General features: G+C 42.8%; 1 protein-coding gene across 2 annotated transcripts in view; it reads left to right on the top strand.

The window, feature by feature from the left end:
- Positions 1–24,699, top strand: part of LOC109891455 (protein phosphatase 1 regulatory subunit 1A) — a 67,678-nt gene that overhangs the window by 29,624 nt on the left and 13,355 nt on the right. For both annotated transcript variants that reach the window (XM_020484011.2, XM_020484012.2), the window contains exons 3-4: positions 19,590–19,627; positions 19,750–19,813. In XM_020484011.2, coding sequence (XP_020339600.1) covers positions 19,590–19,627; positions 19,750–19,813 — 102 coding nt within the window. The remainder of the gene's footprint in view (positions 1–19,589; positions 19,628–19,749; positions 19,814–24,699) is intronic.

Here is a 24,699-nt window from a genome sequence, read left to right as displayed (position 1 = left end):
CCTTCCATTATATTATACCTCCCCTACCCTCCTACCTTTATATTATACCTCCCCTACCCTCCTTCCTTTATATTATACCTCCCCTACCCTCCTTCCTTTATATTATACCTCCGCTACCCTCCTTCCTTTATATTATTCCTCCCCTCCCCTACCCTCCTTCCTTTATATTATACCTCCCCTACCCTCCTACCTTTATATTATACCTCCCCTACCCTCCTTCCTTTATATTATACCTCCCCTACCCTCCTACCTTTATATTATACCTCCCCTCCCCTCCTACCTTTAATATACCTACCCTACCCTCCTTCCTTTATATTATACCTACCCTACCCTCCTTCCTTTATATTATACCTCCCCTCCCCTCCTACCTTTATATTATACCTCCCTCCTTCCTTTATATTAAAACCTCCCCTACCCTCCTACCTTTATATTATACCTCCCCTACCTCCTAACTTTATATTATACCTCCCCTACCCTCCTACCTTTATATTATACCTCCCCTCCCCTCCTACCTTTATATTATACCTCCCCTCCTTCCTTTATATTAAACCTCCCCTACCCTCCTACCTTTATATTATACCTCCCCTACCCTACCCTACCCTCCTTCCTTTATATTATACCTCCCCTACCCTACCCTCCTCCTTTATATTACACCTCCCCTACCCTCCTACCTTTATATTATACCTCCCCTACCCTCCTACCTTTATATATACCTCCCCTACCCTCCTACCTTTATATTATACCTCCCCTACCCTCCTACCTTTATATTATACCTCCCCTCCCCTCCTACCTTTATATTATACCTCCCCTCCTTCCTTTATATTAAACCTCCCCTACCCTCCTACCTTTATATTATACCTCCCCTACCCTCCTACCTTTAATTATACCTCCCCTACCCTACCCTACCCTCCTTACCTTTATATTATACCTCCCCTACCCTACACCTCCTTCCTTTATATTACACCTCCCCTCCTACCTTTATATTATACCTCCCCTACCCTCCTACCTTTATATTATACCTCCCCTCCCCTCCTTCCTTTAATATTATACCTCCCCTACCCTCCTTCCTTTATATTACACGTCCCCCTACCCTCCTTCCTTTATATTATACCTCCCCTACCCTCCTTCCTTTATATTATACCTCCTCTACCCCCTTCCTTTATATTATACCTCCCCTACCCTCCTACCTTATATTATACCTCCCCTACCCTCCTACCTTTATATTATACCTCCCCTACCCTCCTACCTTTATATTATACCTCCCCTACCCTCCTTCCTTTATATTATACCTCCCTACCCTACCCTACCCTCCTTCCTTTATATTATACCCTACCTCCCTACCCTTCCTTTATATATACCTCCCCTCCCCTCCTACTTTATATTATACCTCCCCTCCTTCCTTTATATTATACCTCCCCTACCCTCCTACCTTTATATTATACCTCCCCTACCCTCCTACCTTTATATTATACCTCCCCTACCCTCCTACCTTTATATTATACCTCCCCTCCCCTCCTACCTTTATATATACCTCCCTCCTCCCCTCCCCTCCTTCCTTTATATTATACTCCCCTACCCTCCTTCCTTTATATTATACCTCCTCTAACCCTCCTACCTTTATATTATACCTCCCCTACCCGCCTTCCTTTATATTATACCTCCCTACCCTCCTACCTTTATATTATACCTCCCCTCCCCCTACCCTCCTTCCTTTATATTATACCTCCCCTACCCTCCTTCCTTCATATTATACCTCCCCTACCCTACCTCCTTCCTTTATATTACACCTCCCCTCCTACCTTTATATTATACATACCTCCCCTACCCTCCTACCTTTATATTATACCTACCCTACCTCCCTCCCCTACCCTTTTCTTTATATTATACCTCCCCTACCCTCCTTCCTTTATATATACCTCCCCTCCCTCCCCTCCTTCCTTTATATTATACCTCCCCTACCCTCCTTCCTTTATATTATACATCCCCTACCCTCCTTCCTTTATATTATACCCCCCTACCCTCCTTCCTTTATTATTATACCTCCCCTACCCTCCTACCTTATATTATACCTCCCCTACCCTCCTTCCTTTATATTATACCTCCCCTACCCTCCTTCCTTTATATTATACCTCCCCTACCCTCCTTCCTTTATATTATACCTCCCACCCTCCCCTTTATATTATACCCCGACCCTCCTTCCTTTATATTATACCTCCCCTCCCCTCCTCCTTCCTTTATATTATACCTCCCCTACCCTCCTCCTTTATATTATACCTCCCCTACCCTCCTTCCTTTATATTATACCTCCCCTACCCTCCTTCCATATTATACCTCCCCTACCCCTCCTACCTTTATATTATACCTCCCTACCCTCCTTCCTTTATATTATACCTCCCCTACCCTACCCTCCTTCCTTTATATTATACCTCCCCTCCCCTCCTACCTTTATATTATACCTCCCTACCCTACCCTCCTTCCTTTATAATTACCTCCCCTACCCTCCTACCTTTATATTATACCTCCCCTACCCTCCTACTTTATATTATACCTCCCCTACCCTCTTACCTTTATATTATACCTCCCCTACCCTCCTACCTTTATATTATACCTCCCCTACCCTCCTCCTTATATTATACCTCCCTACCCCTCCTACCTTTATATTATACCCCCCTCCTCCCCTACCCTCCCCCCTACCTTCCTTCCTAATATTATACCTCCCCTCCCTACCCTCCTTCCTTTATATTATACCTCCCCTCCTACCTTTTATATTATACCTCCCCTACCCTCCTTCCTTTATATTATACCTCCCCTACCCTCCTACCTTTATATTATACCTCCCCTACCCTCCTACCTTTATATTATACCTCCCCTACCCTCCTACCTTTATATTTCCTCCCTCCCCTCCCTACCTCCTTCCTTTATATTATACCTCCCCTACCCCCTTCCTTTATATTATACCTCCCCTACCCTCCTACCTTTATATTATACCTCCCTACTACCCTCCTTCCTTTATATTATACCTCCCCTACCCTCCTTCCTTTATATTATACCTCCCCTACCCTCCTACCTTTATATTATACCTCCCCTACCCTCCTACCTTTATATTATACCTCCCTACCCTCCTTCCTTTATATTATACCTCCCCTACCCTCCTTCCTTTATATTATACCTCCCCTACCTCCTTCCTTTATATTATATTCCTCCCCTACCTACCCTCCTTCCTTTATATTATACCTCCCTACCCTCCTACCTTTATATTATACCTCCCCTACCCTCCTTCCTTTATATTATACCTCCCCTACCCTCCTACCTTTATATTATACCTCCCCTCCCCTCCTACCTTTATATTATACCTACCTACCCTCCTTCCTTTATATTATACCTACCCTACCCCTCCTTCCTTTATATTATACCTCCCCTCCCCCTACCTTTATATTATACCTCCCCTCCTTCCTTTATATATACCTCCCCTACCCTCCTACCTTTATATTATACCTCCCCTACCCTCCTACCTTTATATTATACCTCCCCTACCCTCCTACCTTTATATTATACTCCCCCTACCCTCCTACCTTTATATTATACCTCCCCTCCTTCCTTTATATTATACCTCCCCTACCCTCCTACCTTTATATTATACCTCCCCTACCCTACCCTACCTCCTTCCTTTATATTATACCTCCCTACCCTACCCTCCTTCCTTATATTATACCTCCCCTACCCCTCCTACCTTATATTATACCTCCCCTACCCTCCTACCTTATATTATACNCTCCCCTACCCTCCTACCTTTATATTATACCTCCCCTACCCTCCTACCTTATATTATACCTCCCCTACCCTTACCCTAACCTCCTCCTTCCTTTATATTATACCTCCCCTACCCTACCCTCCTTCCTTTATATTACACCTCCCCTCCTACCTTATATTTATACCTCCCCTACCTCCTCCTTTATATTATACCTCCCCTCCCCTCCTCCCTTATATTATACCTCCCCTACCCTCCTTCCTTTTATATTACACGTCCCTACCCTCCTTCCTTTATATTATACCTCCCCTACCCTCCTTCCTTTATATTATACCTCCTCTCCCCCCTTCCTTTATATTATACCTCCCCTACCCTCCTACCTTTATATTATACCTCCCCTACCCTCCTACCTTTATATTATACCTCCCCTACCCTCCTACCTTTATATTATACCTCCCTACCCTCCTTCCTTTATATTATACCTCCCCTACCCTACCTACCTCCTTCCTTTATATTATAACCTACCCTACCCTACACCCCCTCCTTCCTTTATATTATACCTCCCCTCCCTCCTACCTTTATATTATACCTCCCCTCCTTCTCCTTTATATTATACCTCCCTACCCTACCTTCATTTATATACCTCCCCTACCCTCCTACCTTTATATTATACCTCCCCTACCCTCCACCTTTTATATTATACCTCCCCTCCCCTCCTACCTTTATATTATACCTCCCTCCTCCCCTCCCCTCCTTCCTTTATATTATACCTCCCCTACCTCCTTCCTTTATATTATACCTCCTCTACCCTCCTACCTTTATATTATACCCTCCCCTACCGCCTTCCTTTATATTATACCTCCCCTACCCTCCTACCTTTATATTATACCTCCCCTCCCCTACCCTCCTTCCTTTATATTATACCTCCCTACCCTCCTTCCTTCATATTATACCTCCCCTACCCTACCCTCCTTCCTTTATATTACACCTCCCCTCCTACCTTTATATTATACCTCCCCTACCCTACCTTTATATTATACCTCCCCTCCCCTACCCTCCTTTCTTTATATTATACCTCCCCTACCCTCCTTCCTTTATATTATACCTCCCTCCCCTCCCCTCCTTCCTTTATATTATACCTCCCCTACCCTCCTTCCTTTATATTATACATCCCTACCCTCCTTCCTTTATATTATACCCCCTACCCTCCTTCCTTTATTATATACCTCCCCTACCCTCCTACCTTATATTATACCTCCCTACCTCCTAACCTTTATATTAACCTCCCCTACCCTCCTTCCTTTATATTACACCTCCCTACCTCCTCCTTTATATTATACCTCCCCTCCCCTCCCCTACCCTCCTTCCTTTATATTATACCTCCCTCCCTACCCTCCTTCCTTTATATTAATACCTCCCTACCTCCTCCTTTATATTATACCTCCCCTACCCTCCTTCCTTTATATTATACCTCCCCTACCTCCTTCCATTATATTATACCTCCCCTACCCTCCTTCCTTTATATTATACCTCCGCTACCCTCCTTCCTTTATATTATAACCTCCCCTCCCCTACCCTCCTTCCTTTATATTATACTCCCCTACCCTCCTACCTTTATATTATACCTCCCCTACCCTCCTTCCTTTATAATATACCTCCCCTACCCTCTACCTTATATTATACCTCCCCTACCCTCCTACCTTTATATTATACCTCCCATACCCTCTTACCTTTATATAATATACCTCCCTACCCTCCTACCTTTATATTATACCTCCCCTACCCTCCTACCTTTATATTATACCTCCCCTACCCTCCTCCCTTTATATTATTACCCCCCCTCCCCTCCCCTCCCCTCCCCCACCTTCCTTCCTTAATATTATACCTCCCCTCCCCTACCCTCCATCCCTTATATTATACCTCCCCTCCTACCTTTATATTATACCTACCCTACCCTCCTTCCTTTATATTATACCTACCCTACCCTCCTTCCTATTATATTATACCTCCCCTACCCTCCTTCCTTTATATTTTACCTCCCCTACCCTTCCTTCCTTTATATTATACCTCCCCTCCCCTCCCCTACCCTCCTTCCTTATATTATACCTCCCCTACCCTCCTTCCTTTATATTATACCTCCCCTACCCTCCTTCCTTATATTATACCTCCCCTACCCTCCTTCCTTTATATTATACCTCCCCTACCTCCTTCCTTTATATTATACCTCCCCTACCCTCCTTCCATTATATTATACCTCCCCTACCCTCCTACCTTTATATTATACCTCCCCTACCCTCCTTCCTTTATATTATACCTCCCCTACCCTCCTTCCTTTATATATACCTCGCTACCCTCCTTCCTTTATATTATTCCTCCCCTCCCCTACCCTCCTTCCTTTATATATTATACCTCCCCTACCCTCCTACCTTTATATTATACCTCCCCTACCCTCCTTCCTTTAATATTATACCTCCCCTACCCTCCTACCTTTATATTATACCTCCCCTCCCCTCCTACCTTTATATTATACCTACCCTACCCTCCTTCCTTTATATTATACCTACCCTACCCCCTTCCTTTATATATACCTCCCTCCCCTCCTACCTTTATATTATACCTCCCCTCCTTCCTTTATATTAAACCTCCCCTACCCTCCTACCTTTATATTATACCTCCCCTACCCTCCTAACTTTATATTATACCTCCCCTACCCTCTACCTTTATATGTATACCTTCCCCTCCCCTCCTACCTTTATATTATACCTCCCCTCCTTCCTTATATTAAACCTCCCCTACCCTCCTACCTTTATATTATACCTCCCCTACCCTACCCCTACCCTCCTTCCTTTTATATTATACTCCCCTACCCTACCCTCCTTCCTTTATATTACACCTCCCCCTACCCTTCCTACCTTTATATTATACCTCCCTACCCTCCTACCTTTATATTATACCTCCCCTACCTCCTACCTTTATATTATACCTCCCCTACCCTCCTACCTTTATATTATACCTCCCCTCCCCTCCTACCTTATATTATACCTCCCCTCCTTCCTTTATATTAAACCTCCCCTACCCTCCTACCTTTATATTATACCTCCCCTACCCTCCTACCTTTATATTATACCTCCCCTACCCTACCCTACCCTCCTTCCTTTATATTATACCTCCCCTACCCTACCCTCCTTCCTTTATATTACACCTCCCCTCCTACCTTTATATTATACCTCCCCTACCCTCCTACCTTTATATTATACCTCCCTCCCCTCCTTCCTTTATATTATACCTCCCCTACCCTCCTTCCTTTATATTACACGTCCCCTACCCTCCTTCCTTTATATTATACCTCCCCTACCCTCCTTCCTTTATATTATACCTCCTCTACCCCCCTTCCTTTATATTATACCTCCCCTACCCTCCTACCTTTATATTATACCTCCCCTACCCTCCTACCTTTATATTATACCTCCCCTACCCTCCTACCTTTATATTATACCTCCCCTACCCTCCTTCCTTTATATTATACCTCCCCTACCCTACCCTACCCTCCTTCCTTTATATTATACCTACCCTACCCTACCCTCCTTCCTTTATATTATACCTCCCCTCCCCTCCTACCTTTATATTATACCTCCCCTCCTTCCTTTATATTATACCTCCCCTACCCTCCTACCTTTATATTATACCTCCCCTACCCTCCTACCTTTATATTATACCTCCCCTACCCTCCTACCTTTATATTATACCTCCCCTCCCCTCCTACCTTTATATTATACCTCCCCTCCTCCCCTCCCCTCCTTCCTTTATATTATACCTCCCCTACCCTCCTTCCTTTATATTATACCTCCTCTACCCTCCTACCTTTATATTATACCTCCCCTACCCGCCTTCCTTTATATTATACCTCCCCTACCCTCCTACCTTTATATTATACCTCCCCTCCCCTACCCTCCTTCCTTTATATTATACCTCCCCTACCCTCCTTCCTTCATATTATACCTCCCCTACCCTACCCTCCTTCCTTTATATTACACCTCCCCTCCTACCTTTATATATACCTCCCCTACCCTCCTACCTTTATATTTATACCTCCCCCTCCCCTACCCTCCTTTCTTTATATTATACCTCCCCTACCCTCCTTCCTTTATATTATACCTCCCCTCCCCTCCCCTCCTTCCTTTATATTATACCTCCCCTACCCTCCTTCCTTATATTATACATCCCCTACCCTCCTTCCTTTTATATTATACCCCCCTTACCCTCCTTCCTTTATTATATACCTCCCCTACCCTCCTACCTTTATATTATACCTCCCCTACCCTCCTACCCTTTAGATTATACCTCCCCTACCCTCCTTCCTTTATATTACACCTCCCCTACCCTCCTTCCTTTATATTATACCTCCCCTCCCCCTCCCCTACCCTCCCTTCCTTTATATTATACCTCCCCTCCCCTACCCTCCTTCCTTTATATTATACCTCCCTACCCTCCTTCCTTTATATTATACCTCCCCTACCCTCCTTCCTTTATATTATACCTCCCCTACCCTCCTTCCATTATATTATACCTCCCCTACCCTCCTTCCTTTATATTATACCTCCGCTACCCTCCTTCCTTTATATTATACCTCCCCTCCCCTACCCTCCTTCCTTTATATTATACCCCCCCTACCCTCCTACCTTTATATTATACCTCCCCTACCCTCCTTCCTTATAATATACCTCCCCTACCCTCCTACCTTTATATTATACCTCCCCTACCCTCCTACCTTATATTATACCTCCCATACCCTCTTACCTTTATATAATATACCTCCCCTACCCTCCTACCTTTAATTATACCTCCCCTACCCTCCTACCTTTATATTATACCTCCCCTACCCTCCTACCTTTATATTATACCCCCCCTCCCCCTCCCCTCCCCTCCCCCACCTTCCTTCCTTAATATTATACCTCCCCTCCCCTACCCTCCATCCCTTATATATACCTCCCCTCCTACCTTATATTATACCTACCCTACCCTCCTTCCTTTATATTATACCTACCCTACCCTCCTTCCTTTATATTATACCTCCCCTCCCCTCCTACCTTTATATTATACCTCCCCTCCTCCTTTATATTAAACCTCCCCTACCCTCCTACCTTTATTTATACCTCCCCTACCCTCCTACCTTATATTATACCTACCCTACCCTCCTACCTTTATATTATACCTCCCCCTCCCCTCCTACCTTTATATTATACTTCCCCTCCTTCCTTTATATTAAACCTCCCTACCCTCCTACCTTTATATTATACTTCCCCTACCCTCCTACCTTTATATTATACCTCCCCTACCCTTACCCTACCCTCCTTCCTTTATATTATATCTCCCCTACCCTTACCCTCCTTCTTTATATTACACCTCCCCTCCTACCTTTATATTATACCTCCCCTACCCTCCTACCTTTATATTATACCTCCCTACCCTCCTACCTTATATTATACCTCCCCTACCCTCCTACCTTTATATTATAACCTCCCCCTCCCCCTCCTACCTTTATATTATACCTCCCCTCCTTCCTTTATATTAAACCTCCCCTACCCTCCTACCTTTATATTATACCTCCCCTACCCTCCTACCTTTATATTATACCTCCCCTACCCTCCTTCCTTTATATTATACCTCCCCTACCCTCCTACCTTTATATTATACCTCCCCTACCCTACCCTCCTTCCTTTATATTATACCTCCCCTACCCTACCCTCCTTCCTTTATATTACACCTCCCCTCCTACCTTTATATTATACCTCCCCTACCCTCCTACCTTTATATTATACCTCCCCTCCCCTCCTTCCTTATATTATACCTCCCCTACCCTCCTTCCTTTATATTACACGTCCCCTACCCTCCTTCCTTTATATTATACCTCCCCTACCCTCCTTCCTTTATATTATACCTCCCCTACCCTCCTTCCTTTATATTATACCTCCCCTACCCTCCTACCTTTATATTATACCTCCCCTACCCTCCTACCTTTTATATTATACCTCCCCTACCCTCCTACCTTTATATATACCTCCCCTACCCTCCTTCCTTTATATTATACCTCCCCTACCCTACCCTACCCTCCTTCCTTTATATCTATACCTACCCTACCCTACCCTCCTTCCTTTATATTATACCTCCCCTCCCCTCCTACCTTATATTATACCTCCCCTCCTTCCTTTATATTAAACCTCCCCTACCCTCCTACCTTTATATTATACCTCCCCTACCCTCCTACCTTTATATTATACCTCCCCTACCCTCCTACCTTTATATTATACCTCCCCTCCCCTCCTACCTTTATATTTACCTCCCCTCCTCCCCTCCCCTCCTTCCTTTATATTATACCTCCCCTACCCTCCTTCCTTTATATTATACCTCCCCTACCCTCCTACCTTTATATTATACCTCCCCTACCCGCCTTCCTTTATATTATACATCCCCTACCCTCCTTCCTTTATATTATACCCCCTACCCTCCTTCCTTTATTATATACCTCCCCTACCCTCCTACCTTTATATTATACCTCCCCTACCCTCCTACCTTTATATTATACCTCCCCTACCCTCCTTCCTTTATATTACACCTCCCCTACCCTCCTTCCTTTATATTATACCTCCCCTCCCCTCCCCTACCCTCCTTCCTTTATATTATACCTCCCCTCCCCTACCCTCCTTCCTTTATATTATACCTCCCCTACCCTCCTTCCTTTATATATACCTCCCCTACCCTCCTTCCTTTATATTATACCTCCCCTACCCTCCTTCCATTATATATACCTCCCCTACCCTCCTTCCTTTATATTATACCTCCGCTACCCTCCTTCCTTTATATTATACCTCCCCTCCCCTACCCTCCTTCCTTTATATTATACCTCCCCTACCCTCCTACCTTTATATTATACCTCCCCTACCCTCCTTCCTTTATAATATACCTCCCCTACCCGCCTACCTTTATATTATACCTCCCCTACCCTCCTACCTTTATATTATACCTCCCATACCTCTTACCTTTATATAATATACCTCCCCTACCCTCCTACCTTTATATTATACCTCCCCTACCCTCCTACCTTTATATTATACCTCCCCTACCCTCCTACCTTTATATTATATACCCCCCCTCCCCTCCCCTCCCCTCCCCTCCCCCCACCTTCCTTCCTTAATATTATACCTCCCCTCCCCCTACCCTCCATCCCTTATATTATACCTCCCCTCCTACCTTTATATTATACCTACCCTACCCTCCTTCCCTTTATATTATACCTACCCTACCCTCCTTCCTTTATATATACCTCCCCTCCCCTCCTACCTTTATATTATACCTCCCCTCCTTCCTTTTATATTAAACCTCCCCTACCCTCCTACCTTTATATTATATACCTCCCCTACCCTCCTACCTTTATATATACCTCCCCTACCCTCCTACCTTTATATTATACCTCCCCTCCCCTCCTACCTTTATATATATACCTCCCCTCCTTCCTTTATATTAACCTCCCCTACCCTCCTACCTTTATATTATACTTCCCCTACCCTCCTACCTTTATATTATACCTCCCCTACCCTACCCTACCCTCCTTCCTTTATATTATATCTCCCCTACCCTACCCTCCTTCCTTTATATTACACCTCCCCTCCTACCTTATATTATACCTCCCCTACCCTCCTACCTTTATATTATACCTCCCCTACCCTCCTACCTTTATATTATACCTCCCCTACCCTCCTACCTTTATATTATACCTCCCCTCCCCTCCTACCTTTATATTATACCTCCCCTCCTTCCTTTATATTAAACCTCCCCTACCCTCCTACCTTATATTATACCTCCCCTACCCTCCTACCTTTATATTATACCTCCCCTACCCTCCTTCCTTTATATTATACCTCCCCTACCCTCCTACCTTTATATTATACCTCCCCTACCCTACCCTCCTTCCTTTATATTATACCTCCCCTACCCTACCCTCCTTCCTTATATTACACCTCCCTCCTACCTTTATATTATACCTCCCCTACCCTCCTACCTTTATATTATACCTCCCCTCCCCTCCTTCCTTTATATTATACCTCCCCTACCCTCCTTCCTTTATATTACACGTCCCCTACCCTCCTTCCTTTATATTATACCTCCCCTACCCTCCTTCCTTTATATTATACCTCCCCTACCCTCCTACCTTTATATTATACCTCCCCTACCCTCCTACCTTTATATTATAACCTCCCCTACCCTCCTACCTTTATATTATACCTCCCCTACCCTCCTTCCTTTATATTATACCTCCCCTACCCTACCCTACCCTCCTTCCTTTATATTATACCTACCCTACCCTACCCTCCTTCCTTTATATTATACCTCCCCTCCCCTCCTACCTTTATATTATACCTCCCCTCCTTCCTTTATATTAAACCTCCCCTACCCTCCTACCTTTATATTATACCTCCCCTACCCTCCTACCTTTATATTATACCTCCCCCTACCCTCCTACCTTTATATTATACCTCCCCTACCTCCTACCTTTATATTATACCTCCCTCCTCCCCTCCCTCCTTCCTTTATATTATACCTCCCCTACCCTCCTTCCTTTATATTATACCTCCCCTCCCCTCCTACCTTTTATTATACCTCCCCTCCTCCCCTCCCCTCCTTCCTTTATATTATACCTCCCCTACCCTCCTTCCTTTATATTATACCTCCCCTACCCTCCTACCTTTATATTATACCTCCCCTACCCGCCTTCCTTTATATTATACCTCCCCTACCCTCCTACCTTTATATTATACCTCCCCTCCCCTACCCTCCTTCCTTTATATTATACCTCCCCTACCCTCCTTCCTTATATTATACCTCCCCTACCCTCCTTCCTTTATATTATACCTCAGCTACCCTCCTTCCTTTATATTATACCTCCCCTACCCTACCCTCCTTCCTTTATATTACACCTCCCCTCCTACCTTTATATTATACCTCCCCTACCCTCCCTACCTTTATATTATACCTCCCCTCCCCTACCCTCCTTCCTTTATATTATACCTCCCCTACCCTCCTTCCTTTATATTATACCTCCCCTCCCCTCCCCTCCTTCCTTTATATTATACCTCCCCTACCCTCCTTCCTTTATATTATACATCCCCTACCCTCCTTCCTTTATATATACCTCCCCTACCCTCCTTCCTTTATTATATACCTCCCCTACCCTCCTACCTTTATATTATACCTCCCCTACCCTCCTACCTTTATATTATACCTCCCCTACCCTCCTTCCTTTATATTATACCTCCCCTCCCCTCCCCTACCCTCCTACCTTTATATTATACCTCCCCTCCCCTCCTACCTTTATATTATACCTCCCTCCTTCCTTTATATTTATACCTCCCCTACCCTCCTACCTTTATATTATACCTCCCCTACCCTCCTACCTTTATATTATACCTCCCCTACCCTCCTACCTTTATATTATACCTCACCTCCTACCTTTATATTATACCTCCTCTACCCTCCTTCCTTTATATTATACCTCACCTCCCTACCTTTATATTATACCTACCCTACCCTCCTTCCTTTATATTATACCTCCCCTCCCCTCCTTCCTTTATTTTATACCTACCCTACCCTCCTTCCTTTATATTATACCTCCCCTACCCTCCTTCCTTTATATTATACCTCCCCTACCCTCCTTCCTTTATATTATACCTCCCCTACCCTCCTTCCTTTATATTATACCTCCCCTACCCTCCTTCCTTTATATTATACCTCCCCTACCCTCCTTCCTTTATATTATACCTCCCCTACCCTCCTTCCTTTATATTATACCTCCCCTACCCTCCTTCCTTTATATTATACCTCCCCTCCTACCTTTATATTATACCTCCCCTACCCTCCTACCTTTATATTATACCTCCCCTCCCCTACCCTCCTTCCTTTATATTATACCTCCCCTTCCCTCCTTCCTTTATATTATACCTCCCCTACCCTCCTTCCTTTATATTACAACATCTCCTACCTTCCTACCTTTTTACTCCTACATAGTGACATAAGATGTCCAGGTTGCCATGGTTAGATCTGTGTCATACATACGTTATATACAGCATGTCATTTCCATATCAATAATGTAGTATGTCCGTGCTCCCACTTGGTGCTTCCTATCATTCATGACTACTGGATCTAGGTTCCCTAACCCCATCTGGCTCTAGTCCATCTGTCCTTCTGTCCTTCCTTACCATCGGAACTAACCCCCTTATCCTTATATGGCTCCTGTCCTTCCTGATATTTGGAACCAAACGTCTCTCTCTCTTTTCATTGTGGGATACCATCTCTCGTCTCCTCTCCTCTCTCTGTCTCTCGCTCTCTCCAACTCTCTCTCTCAGTCTGTCTCTGTCTTTGTCTCTCTCTTCTCCCTGGTGTCATAAGAGAGTGGGACACCTCTCTCTCTCCGTCTCTAAATTTCAATACTTTTTTAAGAGTAAACAATACTCACTCACAAAAATCTCTCTCTCTCTCCTCCCTGGTGTGTGTGTGTGTGTGTGTGTGTGTGTGTGTGTGTGTGTGTGTGTGTGTGTGTGTGTGTGTGTGTGTGTGTGTGTGTGTGTGTGTGGTGGTGGTTGTGGTATAGTAAATGTTGCTAAGTCATTGTGATAAGTATTTATAGACTATATATAAACTCTCTTTTCTGTCTTTGATCTTAGCAATCTTTCTCTCAACAAGAGATTCACAGGAGATTAACTGAGTCTCTGATTTTCTCCCTGAAGACAAAGAACAGTTCTGTACTACACACACCACTCTCCTCTGATATCTGTATCACAGTGAGCTGTAGCTGGATGCCTGTCGAGAGAAAGAGAGAGAGAGAGAGAAAGAGATAACACCCTATACAATAATAAAGATGACATCCTATAGGCTACAGTAAGAAAGATAACACTTATAGGCTATAATTGTCACGGCCATCGAAAGAACTGGACCAAAGCGCAGCGTGGTTAGCGTACATTTTTCCTTTATTTAAAATGAGGCCAACAAAACAATAAACCAAAACGACCATGAAGCTTAAGGGCTGTAGTACCACAAACAAAGACAACTACCCACAACGAAAGGAGGGAAAAAGGGCTACCTAAGTATGGTTCCCAATCAGAGACAACGATAGGCAGCTGTCCCCGATTGAGAATCTTACCCGGCCAAAACATAGAAACACAAAATCAGAGAAAACAAAACATAGAATGCCCACCCCATATCACACCCTGACCAAACCAAATAGAGACATAAAAAGGCTCTCTAAGGTCAGGGAGTGACAATAATAATAAAGATAACAGATGATTATCTATAATAATAAAGATAACAGATGATTATCTATAATAATAAAGATAACACATGATTATCTATAATAATAAAGATAACACCCTATAGGCTATAGTGTTAAAGATAACACCCTAAAGGTTATAATAATAAAGATAAAACCCTATAGGCTATAGTAATAAAGATAACACCCTATAGGCTATAATAATAAAGATAACACCCTATAGGCTATAGTGTTAAAGATAAAACCCTATAGGCTATAGTAATAAAGATAACACCCTATAGGCTATAGTGTTAAAGATAAAACCCTATAGGCTATAGTAATAAAGATAACACCCTATAGGCTATAATAATAAAGATAAAACCCTATAGGCTATAGTAATAAAGATAACACCCTATAGGCTATAGTGTTAAAGATAAAACCCTATAGGCTATAGTGTTAAAGATAACACCCTAAAGGTTATAATAATAAAGATAACACCCTAAAGGTTATAATAATAAAGATAAAACCCTAAAGGTTATAATAATAAAGATAACACCCTAAAGGTTATAATAATAAAGATAAAACCCTATAGGCTATAGTAATAAAGATAACACCCTATAGGCTATAGTGTTAAAGATAACACCCTAAAGGTTATAATAATAAAGATAACACCCTAAAGGTTATAATAATAAAGATAACACCCTATAGGCTATAGTGTTAAAGATAACACCCTATAGGCTATAGTGTTAAAGATAACACCCTATCGGCTATAATAATAAAGATAAAACCCTATAGGCTATAGTGTTAAAGATAACACCCTAAAGGTTATAATAATAAAGATAAAACCCTATAGGCTATAGTAATAAAGATAACACCCTATAGGCTATGGTAATAAAGATAACACCCTATAGGCTATAGTGTTAAAGATAACACCCTATAGGCTATAATAATAAAGATAACACCCTAAAGGTTATAATAATAAAGATAAAACCCTATAGGCTATAGTGTTAAAGATAACACCCTATAGGCTATAATAATAAAGATAAAACCCTATAGGCTATGGTAATAAAGATAACACCCTATAGGCTATAGTGTTAAAGATAACACCCTATAGGCTATAATAATAAAGATAAAACCCTATAGGCTATAGTAATAAAGATAACACCCTATAGGCTATGGTAATAAAGATAACACCCTATAGGCTATAGTGTTAAAGATAACACCCTAAAGGTTATAATAATAAAGATAAAACCCTATAGGCTATAGTGTTAAAGATAAAACCCTATAGGCTATAATAATAAAGATAAAACCCTATAGGCTATGGTAATAAAGATAACACCCTATAGGCTATAGTGTTAAAGATAACACCCTATAGGCTATAGTGTTAAAGATAACACCCTATAGGCTATAGTGTTAAAGATAACACCCTATAGGCTATAGTGTTAAAGATAACACCCTATAGGCTATAGTGTTAAAGATAACACCCTATAGGCTATAGTGTTAAAGATAACACCCTATAGGCTATAGTGTTAAAGATAACACCCTATAGGCTATAGTGTTAAAGATAACACCCTATAGGCTATAGTGTTAAAGATAACACCCTATAGGCTATAGTGTTAAAGATAACACCCTATAGGCTATGGTAATAAAGATAACACCCTATAGGCTATAGTGTTAAAGATAACACCCTATAGGCTATAATAATAAAGATAAAACCCTATAGGCTATAGTAATAAAGATAACACCCTATAGGCTATGGTAATAAAGATAACACCCTATAGGCTATAGTGTTAAAGATAACACCCTAAAGGTTATAATAATAAAGATAACACCCTATAGGCTATAGTAGTAAAGATAACACCCTATAGGCTATAGTGTTAAAGATAACACCCTAAAGGTTATAATAATAAAGATAACACCCTATAGGCTATAGTAATAAAGATAACACCCTATAGGCTATAATAATAAAGATAACACCCTATAGGCTATAGTAGTAAAGATAACACCCTATAGGCTATGGTAATAAAGATAACACCCTATAGGCTATGGTAATAAAGATAACACCCTATAGGCTATGGTAATAAAGATAACACCCTATAGGCTATGGTAATAAAGATAACACCCTATAGGCTATGGTAATAAAGATAACACCCTATAGGCTATGGTAATAAAGATAACACCCTATAGGCTATGGTAATAAAGATAACACCCTATAGGCTATAGTAGTAAAGCTAACACCCTATAATCTATAATAAAAAAGATAACACCATATTATCTACAATGTAGTCTACTACTTTTGACCTATTGTCACACCCTGACCATAGTTTGCTTTGTATGTTTCTATGTTTTGTTTAGTCAGGGTGTGATCTGAGTGGGCATTCTATGTTGTGTGTCTAGTTTGTCTGTTTCTGTGTTTGGCCTGATATGGTTCTCAATCAGAGGCAGGTGTGAGTCATTGTCTCTGATTAGGAACCATATTTAGGTAGCCTGTTTGGTGTTGGGGTTTGTGGGTGATTGTTCCTGTATTTGTGTTTGTTACACCAGATAGGGCTGTTTTCGGGTTTTCACGGTTTCTTGTTTTTTGTTGTTGTATATTGTTCTATTTTCATCTTTATTAAAGATGTATCACAATAACCACGCTGTGTTTTGGTCCGCCTCTCCTTCAACAGAAGAATCCCGTTACACCTATAGCCCTATATCCTGCATCACTTTTGAGCAGAGACCACATAGGCTCTTTAGAGTAGGATTCCATTTGAGATTCACTCCTAGTCAGTTTGGAGAAGTCCCCTCAGCTTATTCAAATTCACACACTGAGCTATAACCCTTACCCTCTGAGAGAGAGAGAGAACACTGCCCTACTTATTTTAATGGTTTTGAAACAAATCTTGATGGCCAGACACTTGGGACTTGCTAAAAATATGGATGTTTGATGCATCATCACAAACACACTTTGTTAAAAATGAAAAGGGGCTTTCTTGGTGTGTTTTTATGAGAAGTTGTTCATTTTGTATTTTTTTTATTCAGTTGATGTAGATATTAAAACGTGCTGAATTGTTATGTGGTGCCAAGAGGAGTGTTGAAACAGATGCAGACACATCACAGGTGTGTTGAAGAGCTGTTCACATTTCATATGCAGACACACACTCAGACAAACACACACAAACATGCTCAAGTGTACACACACATGCATGGAGGTCGCATGGACACACTGAATTGTACTGGTGTCTGGGGATGTTTAGGTTGCTAGGCAACAAGGTGGTGGTGTCCTAGAAAAAGACTGTGTGTGTGCGTGCGTGTGTGTGTAAACATGTATGTTGTGTGTCTGTGAGTGTGTGTAAACATGTATGTTTTTTATGTGTGTGTGTGTAAAAATGTATGTTGTGTGCATGTGTGTGTGTGTGCGTGTGTATAAACATGTATGTTGTGTGTGTGTGTGGTTGTTATTGTAAATCTAGGATCAGTCCTGTGGTTGTGGTTGTAGTAATGTCAGCATTGTGACTATACAGTGCCACTTGTCCTGCTGACGTCAGGCAGAGTTCTGAGGGGGTCATTAGACCATCTGGACTGACTGGCACAAGGTCACACACAGGCACACACACACACAACATACATGTTTACACACACACACACACACACACACACACACACACACACACACACACACACACACACACACACAGAGACTGGCACAAGGTCACCTTAGTCACCATACATTTTCGAGTCCCTCTGGAGTCTGGCAGAACTATAGGACTATATACTGGAACACAGCTGTAGACTGGCAGAGCTATAGGACTATATACTGGAACACAGCTGTAGACTGGCAGAGCTATATGACTATATACTGGAACACAGCTGTAAACTGGCAGAACTATAGGACTATATACTGGAACACAGCTGTAGACTGGCAGAACTATAGGACTATATACTGGAACACAGCTGTAGACTGGCAGAACTACAGGACTATATACTGGAACACAGCTGTAGACTGGCAGAGCTATAGGACTATATACTGGAACATAGCTGTATACTGGAACACAGCTGTAGACTGGCAGAACTACAGGACTATATACTGGAACACAGCTGTAGACTGGCAGAACTTTAGGACTATATACTGGAACACAGCTGTATACTGGAACACAGCTGTAGACTGGCAGAACTTTAGGACTATATACTGGAACACAGCTGTATACTGGAACACAGCTGTAGACTGGCAGAACTATAGGACTATATACTGGAACACAGCTGTAGACTGGCAGAACTATAGGACTATACTCTCCTGCCAAGTCTATGTGCGGGTTCATCATTTTACATTTTATTTTAGGCATTTGGCAGACACTGTTACAGAGTGATTAACAGAAGGAATTAGGGTTAAGTGCACTTCAAATGACTTTTGCACCTAGTTGTCTCGGGATTCGAATCAGCATCTTTTCGGTTACTGGCCCAAAGCTCTTAACAACTAGGCTTCCTGCCAACCTACACAGTTCATCGGATTTGTTTATGTCACAGTTTAATTCACAACCCCATCTTTTATTTTCCCTCCTACAGAAATAGACGAAGACCGTCTTCCTAACCAGTTATACAAGGTAATCAACTGTGTACTTCATATGGAATGCATCTATAGAGAAATCATTAGTAACGACAACCCATGGACAAATGAAGATCTTCTGGCCCGGCTTACCTTATTAATGTTGACATGTTGTTGCAGGCAGCCCTGTTGAACTCTCCCAGGCAGAGGAGGAAGGGAGCAAGAGGCACGCCCACCATGAAAGGTGAGGTCATGTAGCTTACGAATTGTAGAGAAGGTAACACATAAGCATCAACATAGTCATTTAAGATGGGCTCTTATTTATAAAAAAAACATGTGGTTATTGCAGTGTGACTTTCTTCAGTTTAATAATATGTTAGTCAGCCCAAAGTTCTGAATGTGTCCTCGGTTTAAACTCTCTTCACTTCCTAAACAGAACAAATAAGAGAGTGGGCTAAGTTGAGCCACCCTTGTTTCTAGGAAACATGCACAAAATTAATAATTTGAACAAATATTTAGGAAGAGGTCATCATTTCGTGCAATCTGTGAAGTAAACAAAAACGTTAGGTCCAAAAAACAGATTTTCACCAAGTCAAATAAAATGTTTTAACATTTAAATGTGACCTTTATTTAGGCAAGTCAGTTAAGAACAAATTCTCATTTATAATGACGGCCTACACCGGCCAAACCCGAAAGACGCTGGGTCAATTGTGCGACGCCCTATGGGACTCCGAATCACAGCTGGTTGTGATACAGCCTGGATTCGAAGCAGGGTGTCTTTTATTGTGTTAGAGGTTTCATGTATCTAAACCAAAGTAGATCATTTTAAGATTGGTCTATACATCAGCTGCGGTCTCTCTAAGCTTCAATATTAAAGTGCATCCTTGTAGGTGTGTGGGCTAATATAGTCTAAATGTTTGCCTTGGGGTAAGTTTAGCCAATGACCTTTGGGTAAGTTGAGCTGATGGTTGAGCCAATGGGAATTTGAGCAAATTGTACATTTTTTGCATTACGCCTGACAAGTGTTTTCTTCCCAGGCATAATGTAAGGCATTATCTCTTGGAAATGAGGTAACGACAGGGCCTGCTCTATGTTAAAAATCTCAATTTCTGCCTGAATGACGTGCCCAAAGTAAACTGCCTGTTGATCAGGCCCTGAAGCCAGGATATGCATATAATTGGTACAATTGGACAGAAAACACTTTGAAGTTTGTAGAAATGTTAAGCTAATGTATGAGAATATACAATAAATATGGTAGGAAAAGAATCTAAAGAGCGACCATCCTCTTAGAAAGGCAAGTAAAAGGTCATATTGAAAATTAGCTCCCTGGATGCAATTCCAATGGCTTCCACAGGGTGTCAGCAGTCTATGTTCAAGGTTTCAGGCTTGTAACTTCAAAAAACGAGTAAGAAATATCAGTTTTAGTACAGGGACAGAGTCTTGGAAATTAATGTTTGGGTGCGCCATGAAGACAGTGTGCACCTGCTAAAATCGGTTTCCTATTGAACATACTTCTTTCCATAAGAAATATTATAGTTTGATTACATTTTAGGGTATCTGAGGAGTGAATAAAAACGTATTTTGACAAAGTTTAGGGGTAGATTTTCAGATTCCTTTCTCTCCATGTTGAACGAGTGGATTACTCAAATGAATGGCGCCAACTAAACAAAACGACACTACATGGTATAGCTGGGACCCTTTGGATGACAAATCAGAGGAAGAGTTTCAAAAAGTTAATATTTAATCGTTATTTGTGAATATAACACACTTATATGTACCTAAAGGTTTAATATCCGTAATTTTTATGATTATTTATTTGAATTGCACACCCTCCAGTGTCACCGGAATTTGTCCCGCTAGCGAGACGCCTATCCCTAATTAAACTCTGTACTTGTTTTAAAGTCACCATTGGCCCCATGGTGAAATTCCTGAGCGGTTTCTTTCCTCACCGGCAACTGAGTTAGGAAGTACGCCTTTATCTTTGTAGTGGCTGGGTGTATTGATGCACCATTCTTAGTGTAATTAATAACTTCATCATGCTCAAAGAGATATTCAACGCCTGTTTTGTTTTTTTACCCATCTACCAATAGGTGCCCTTCTTTGAGAGGCATTGGTCATGGCCTTTTTGGTTGAATCTGTGTTTGAAATTATTTGCTCGACTGAAGGACCTTACAGATAATTGTATGTGTGGGGTACAGAGATGAAGTAGTCATTCAAACGACATGTTTGAGTCCATGCAACTTATTATGTGACTTGTTAAGCACATTTTTTTTACTCCTGAACTTATTTAGGCTTGCCATAAGAAAGGGGTTGAATACCTATTGACTCAAGATATTTCAGCTTTTCATTTTTAATTAATTTCTAAGAATAAAAAATAAAAAAAGAATTCCACTTTAGAATGATGGGGTACTGTGTGTAAGCTAATGACCCCAATTTAATCAATTTTAAATTCAGGTTGTAACATAACAAAATGTGGGGAAAGTCAAGCGGTGTGAAGACTTTCTGTAGGTCTCTGTAGGTCTCTCCTGGAGGCTCTGTAGGTCTCTGAAGGCACTGTAGGTCTCTCCTGGAGGCTCTGTAGGTCTCTGTAGGTCTCTGTAGGTCTCTCCTGGAGGCTCTGTAGGTCTCTGAAGGCACTGTAGGTCTCTTTCCTGGAGGCTCTGTAGGTCTCTGTAGGTCTCTGTAGGTCTCTCCTGGAGGCTCTGTAGGTCTCTCCTGGAGGCTCTGTAGGTCTCTGTAGGTCTCTGTAGGTCACTGTATGTCTCTGTAGGTCTCTGTAGGTCACTGTAGGTCTCTGTAGGTCACTGTAGGTCTCTGTAGGTCTCTGTAGGTCTCTCCTGGATGCTCTGTAGGTCTCTGTAGGTCTCTGTAGGTCTCTCCTGGAGGCTCTGTAGGTCTCTGTAGGTCTCTGTAGGTCTCTGTAGGTCTCTCCTGGAGGCTCTGTAGGTCTCTGTAGGTCACTGTAGGTCTCTGTAGGTCTCTGTAGGTCTCTCCTGGAGGCTCTGTAAGTCTCTGTAGGTCTCTGTAGGTCTCTGTAGGTCACTGTAGGTCTCTGTAGGTCTCTGTAGGTCACTGTAGGTCTCTGTAGGTCACTGTAGGTCTCTGTAGGTCTCTGTAGGTCTCTCCTGGATGCTCTGTTGGTCTCTGTAGGTCTCTGTAGGTCTCTCCTGGAGGCTCTGTAGGTCTCTGTAGGTCTCTGTAGGTCTATGTAGGTCTCTGTAGAGCTCTGTAGGGCTCTGTAGGTCTCTGTAGGTCTCTGTAGGTCTCTGTAGGTCACTGTATGTCTCTGTAGGTCTCTGTAGGTCACTGTAGGTCTCTGTAGGTCACTGTAGGTCTCTGTAGGTCTCTGTAGGTCTCTCCTGGATGCTATGTAGGTCTCTGTAGGTCTCTGTAGGTCTCTCCTGGAGGCTCTGTAGGTCTCTGTAGGTCTCTGTAGGTCTCTGTAGGTCTCTCCTGGAGGCTCTGTAGGTCTCTGTAGGTCTCTGTAGGTCTCTGTAGGTCTCTGTAGGTCTCTCCTGGAGGCTCTGTAGGTCTCTGTAGGTCTCTGTAGGTCTCTGTAGGTCACTGTAGGTCTCTGTAGGTCTCTGTAGGTCACTGTAGGTCTCTGTAGGTCACTGTAGGTCTCTGTAGGTCTCTGTAGGTCTCTCCTGGATGCTCTGTTGGTCTCTGTAGGTCTCTGTAGGTCTCTCCTGGAGGCTCTGTAGGTCTCTGTAGGTCTCTGCAGGTCTCTGTAGGGCTCTGTAGGGCTCTGTAGGTCTCTGTAGGTCTCTGTAGGGCTCTGTAGGTCACTGTAGGTCTCTGTAGGTCTCTGTAGGTCTCTGTAGGTCTCTGTAGGTCTCTCCTGGAGGCTCTGTAGGTCTCTGTAGGTCTCTGTAGGTGTCTGTAGGTCTCTGTAGGTCTCTGTAGGTCTCTGTAGGTCACTGTAGGTCTCTGTAGGTCACTGTAGGTCTCTGTAGGTCTCTATGGGTCTCTCCTGGATGCTCTGTAGGTCTCTGTAGGTCTCTGTAGGTCTCTCCTGTAGGTCTCTGTAGGTCTCTGTAGGGCTATGTAGGTCACTGTAGGTCTCTTTGGGTCTCTGTAGGTCTCTGAAGGGCTCTGTAGGTCACTGTAGGCTCCCGTAGGTCTCTGTAGGTCACTGTAGGTCTCTGTATGTCACTGTAGGTCTCTGTTGGTCTCTGTAGGTCTCTCCTGGATGCTCTGTAGGTCTCTGTAGGTCTCTGTAGGTCTCTCCTGGAGGCTCTGTAGGTCTCTGTAGGTCTCTGTAGGTCACTGTAGGTCTCTGTAGGTCTCTGTAGATCTCTGTAGGTCTCTGTGGGTCTCTGTAGGTCTCTGTAGGTCACTGTATGTCTCTGTAGGTCACTGTAGGTCTCTGTAGGTCCATGTAGGTCTCTGTAGGGCTCTGTAGGTCACTGTAGGTCTCTGTAGGTATCTGTAGGTCTCTGTAGGGCTCTGTAGGTCACTGTAGGTCTCTGTGGGTCTCTGTAGGTCTCTGTAGGTCACTGTAAGTCTCTGTAGGTCTCTGTAGGTCTCTGTAGGTCTCTGTAGGGCTCTGTAGGTCTCTGTAGGTCACTGTGGGTCTCTGAAGGCACGGTAGGTCTCTGTAGGTCTCTGTAAGTCTCTGTAGGTCTCTGTAGGGCTCTGTAGGGCTCTGTAGGTCTCTGTAGGTCACTGTAGGTCTCTGAAGGCACTGTAGGTCACTGTAGGTCTCTGTAGGTCACTGTAGGTCTCTCTTGGAGGCTCTGTATGTCTCTGAAGGCACTGTAGGTCTCTGTAGGTCTCTGTAGGTCTCTGTAGGTCTCTCCTGGACAAATGATCAAAGAAACGAACACAACAGTCTGAACAAAGGGTTCAGAATAGGTTCTTCTGCAGAAGGAGAATGGTATTTTGGTTCCAGTTTTATCTTTATCTTAGGAGTCTATGTTCTGTTTCGGGATAGAGTGGGAACTGAATCTGAATATACAGCGCATAGATCTTGGCCACGTTATCATCAGAGAAACTAACAGTAGGGAAGAGTAGGGTAAGTTGAGCCATTGTTGTACATTCACCGTTACTCCGTCAAGGGAACTATTGTATTATTTTTTAGCATAGAGACAGTATCTACATATATTTCAGGATGTTGTGTATCCCTGA

This window comes from Oncorhynchus kisutch, linkage group LG5 (genome assembly GCF_002021735.2).
Source record: "Oncorhynchus kisutch isolate 150728-3 linkage group LG5, Okis_V2, whole genome shotgun sequence".
In the NCBI taxonomy this organism is placed as follows: Eukaryota; Metazoa; Chordata; class Actinopteri; order Salmoniformes; family Salmonidae; genus Oncorhynchus; species Oncorhynchus kisutch.
This window is presented reverse-complemented; position numbering and strand designations above follow the sequence as displayed.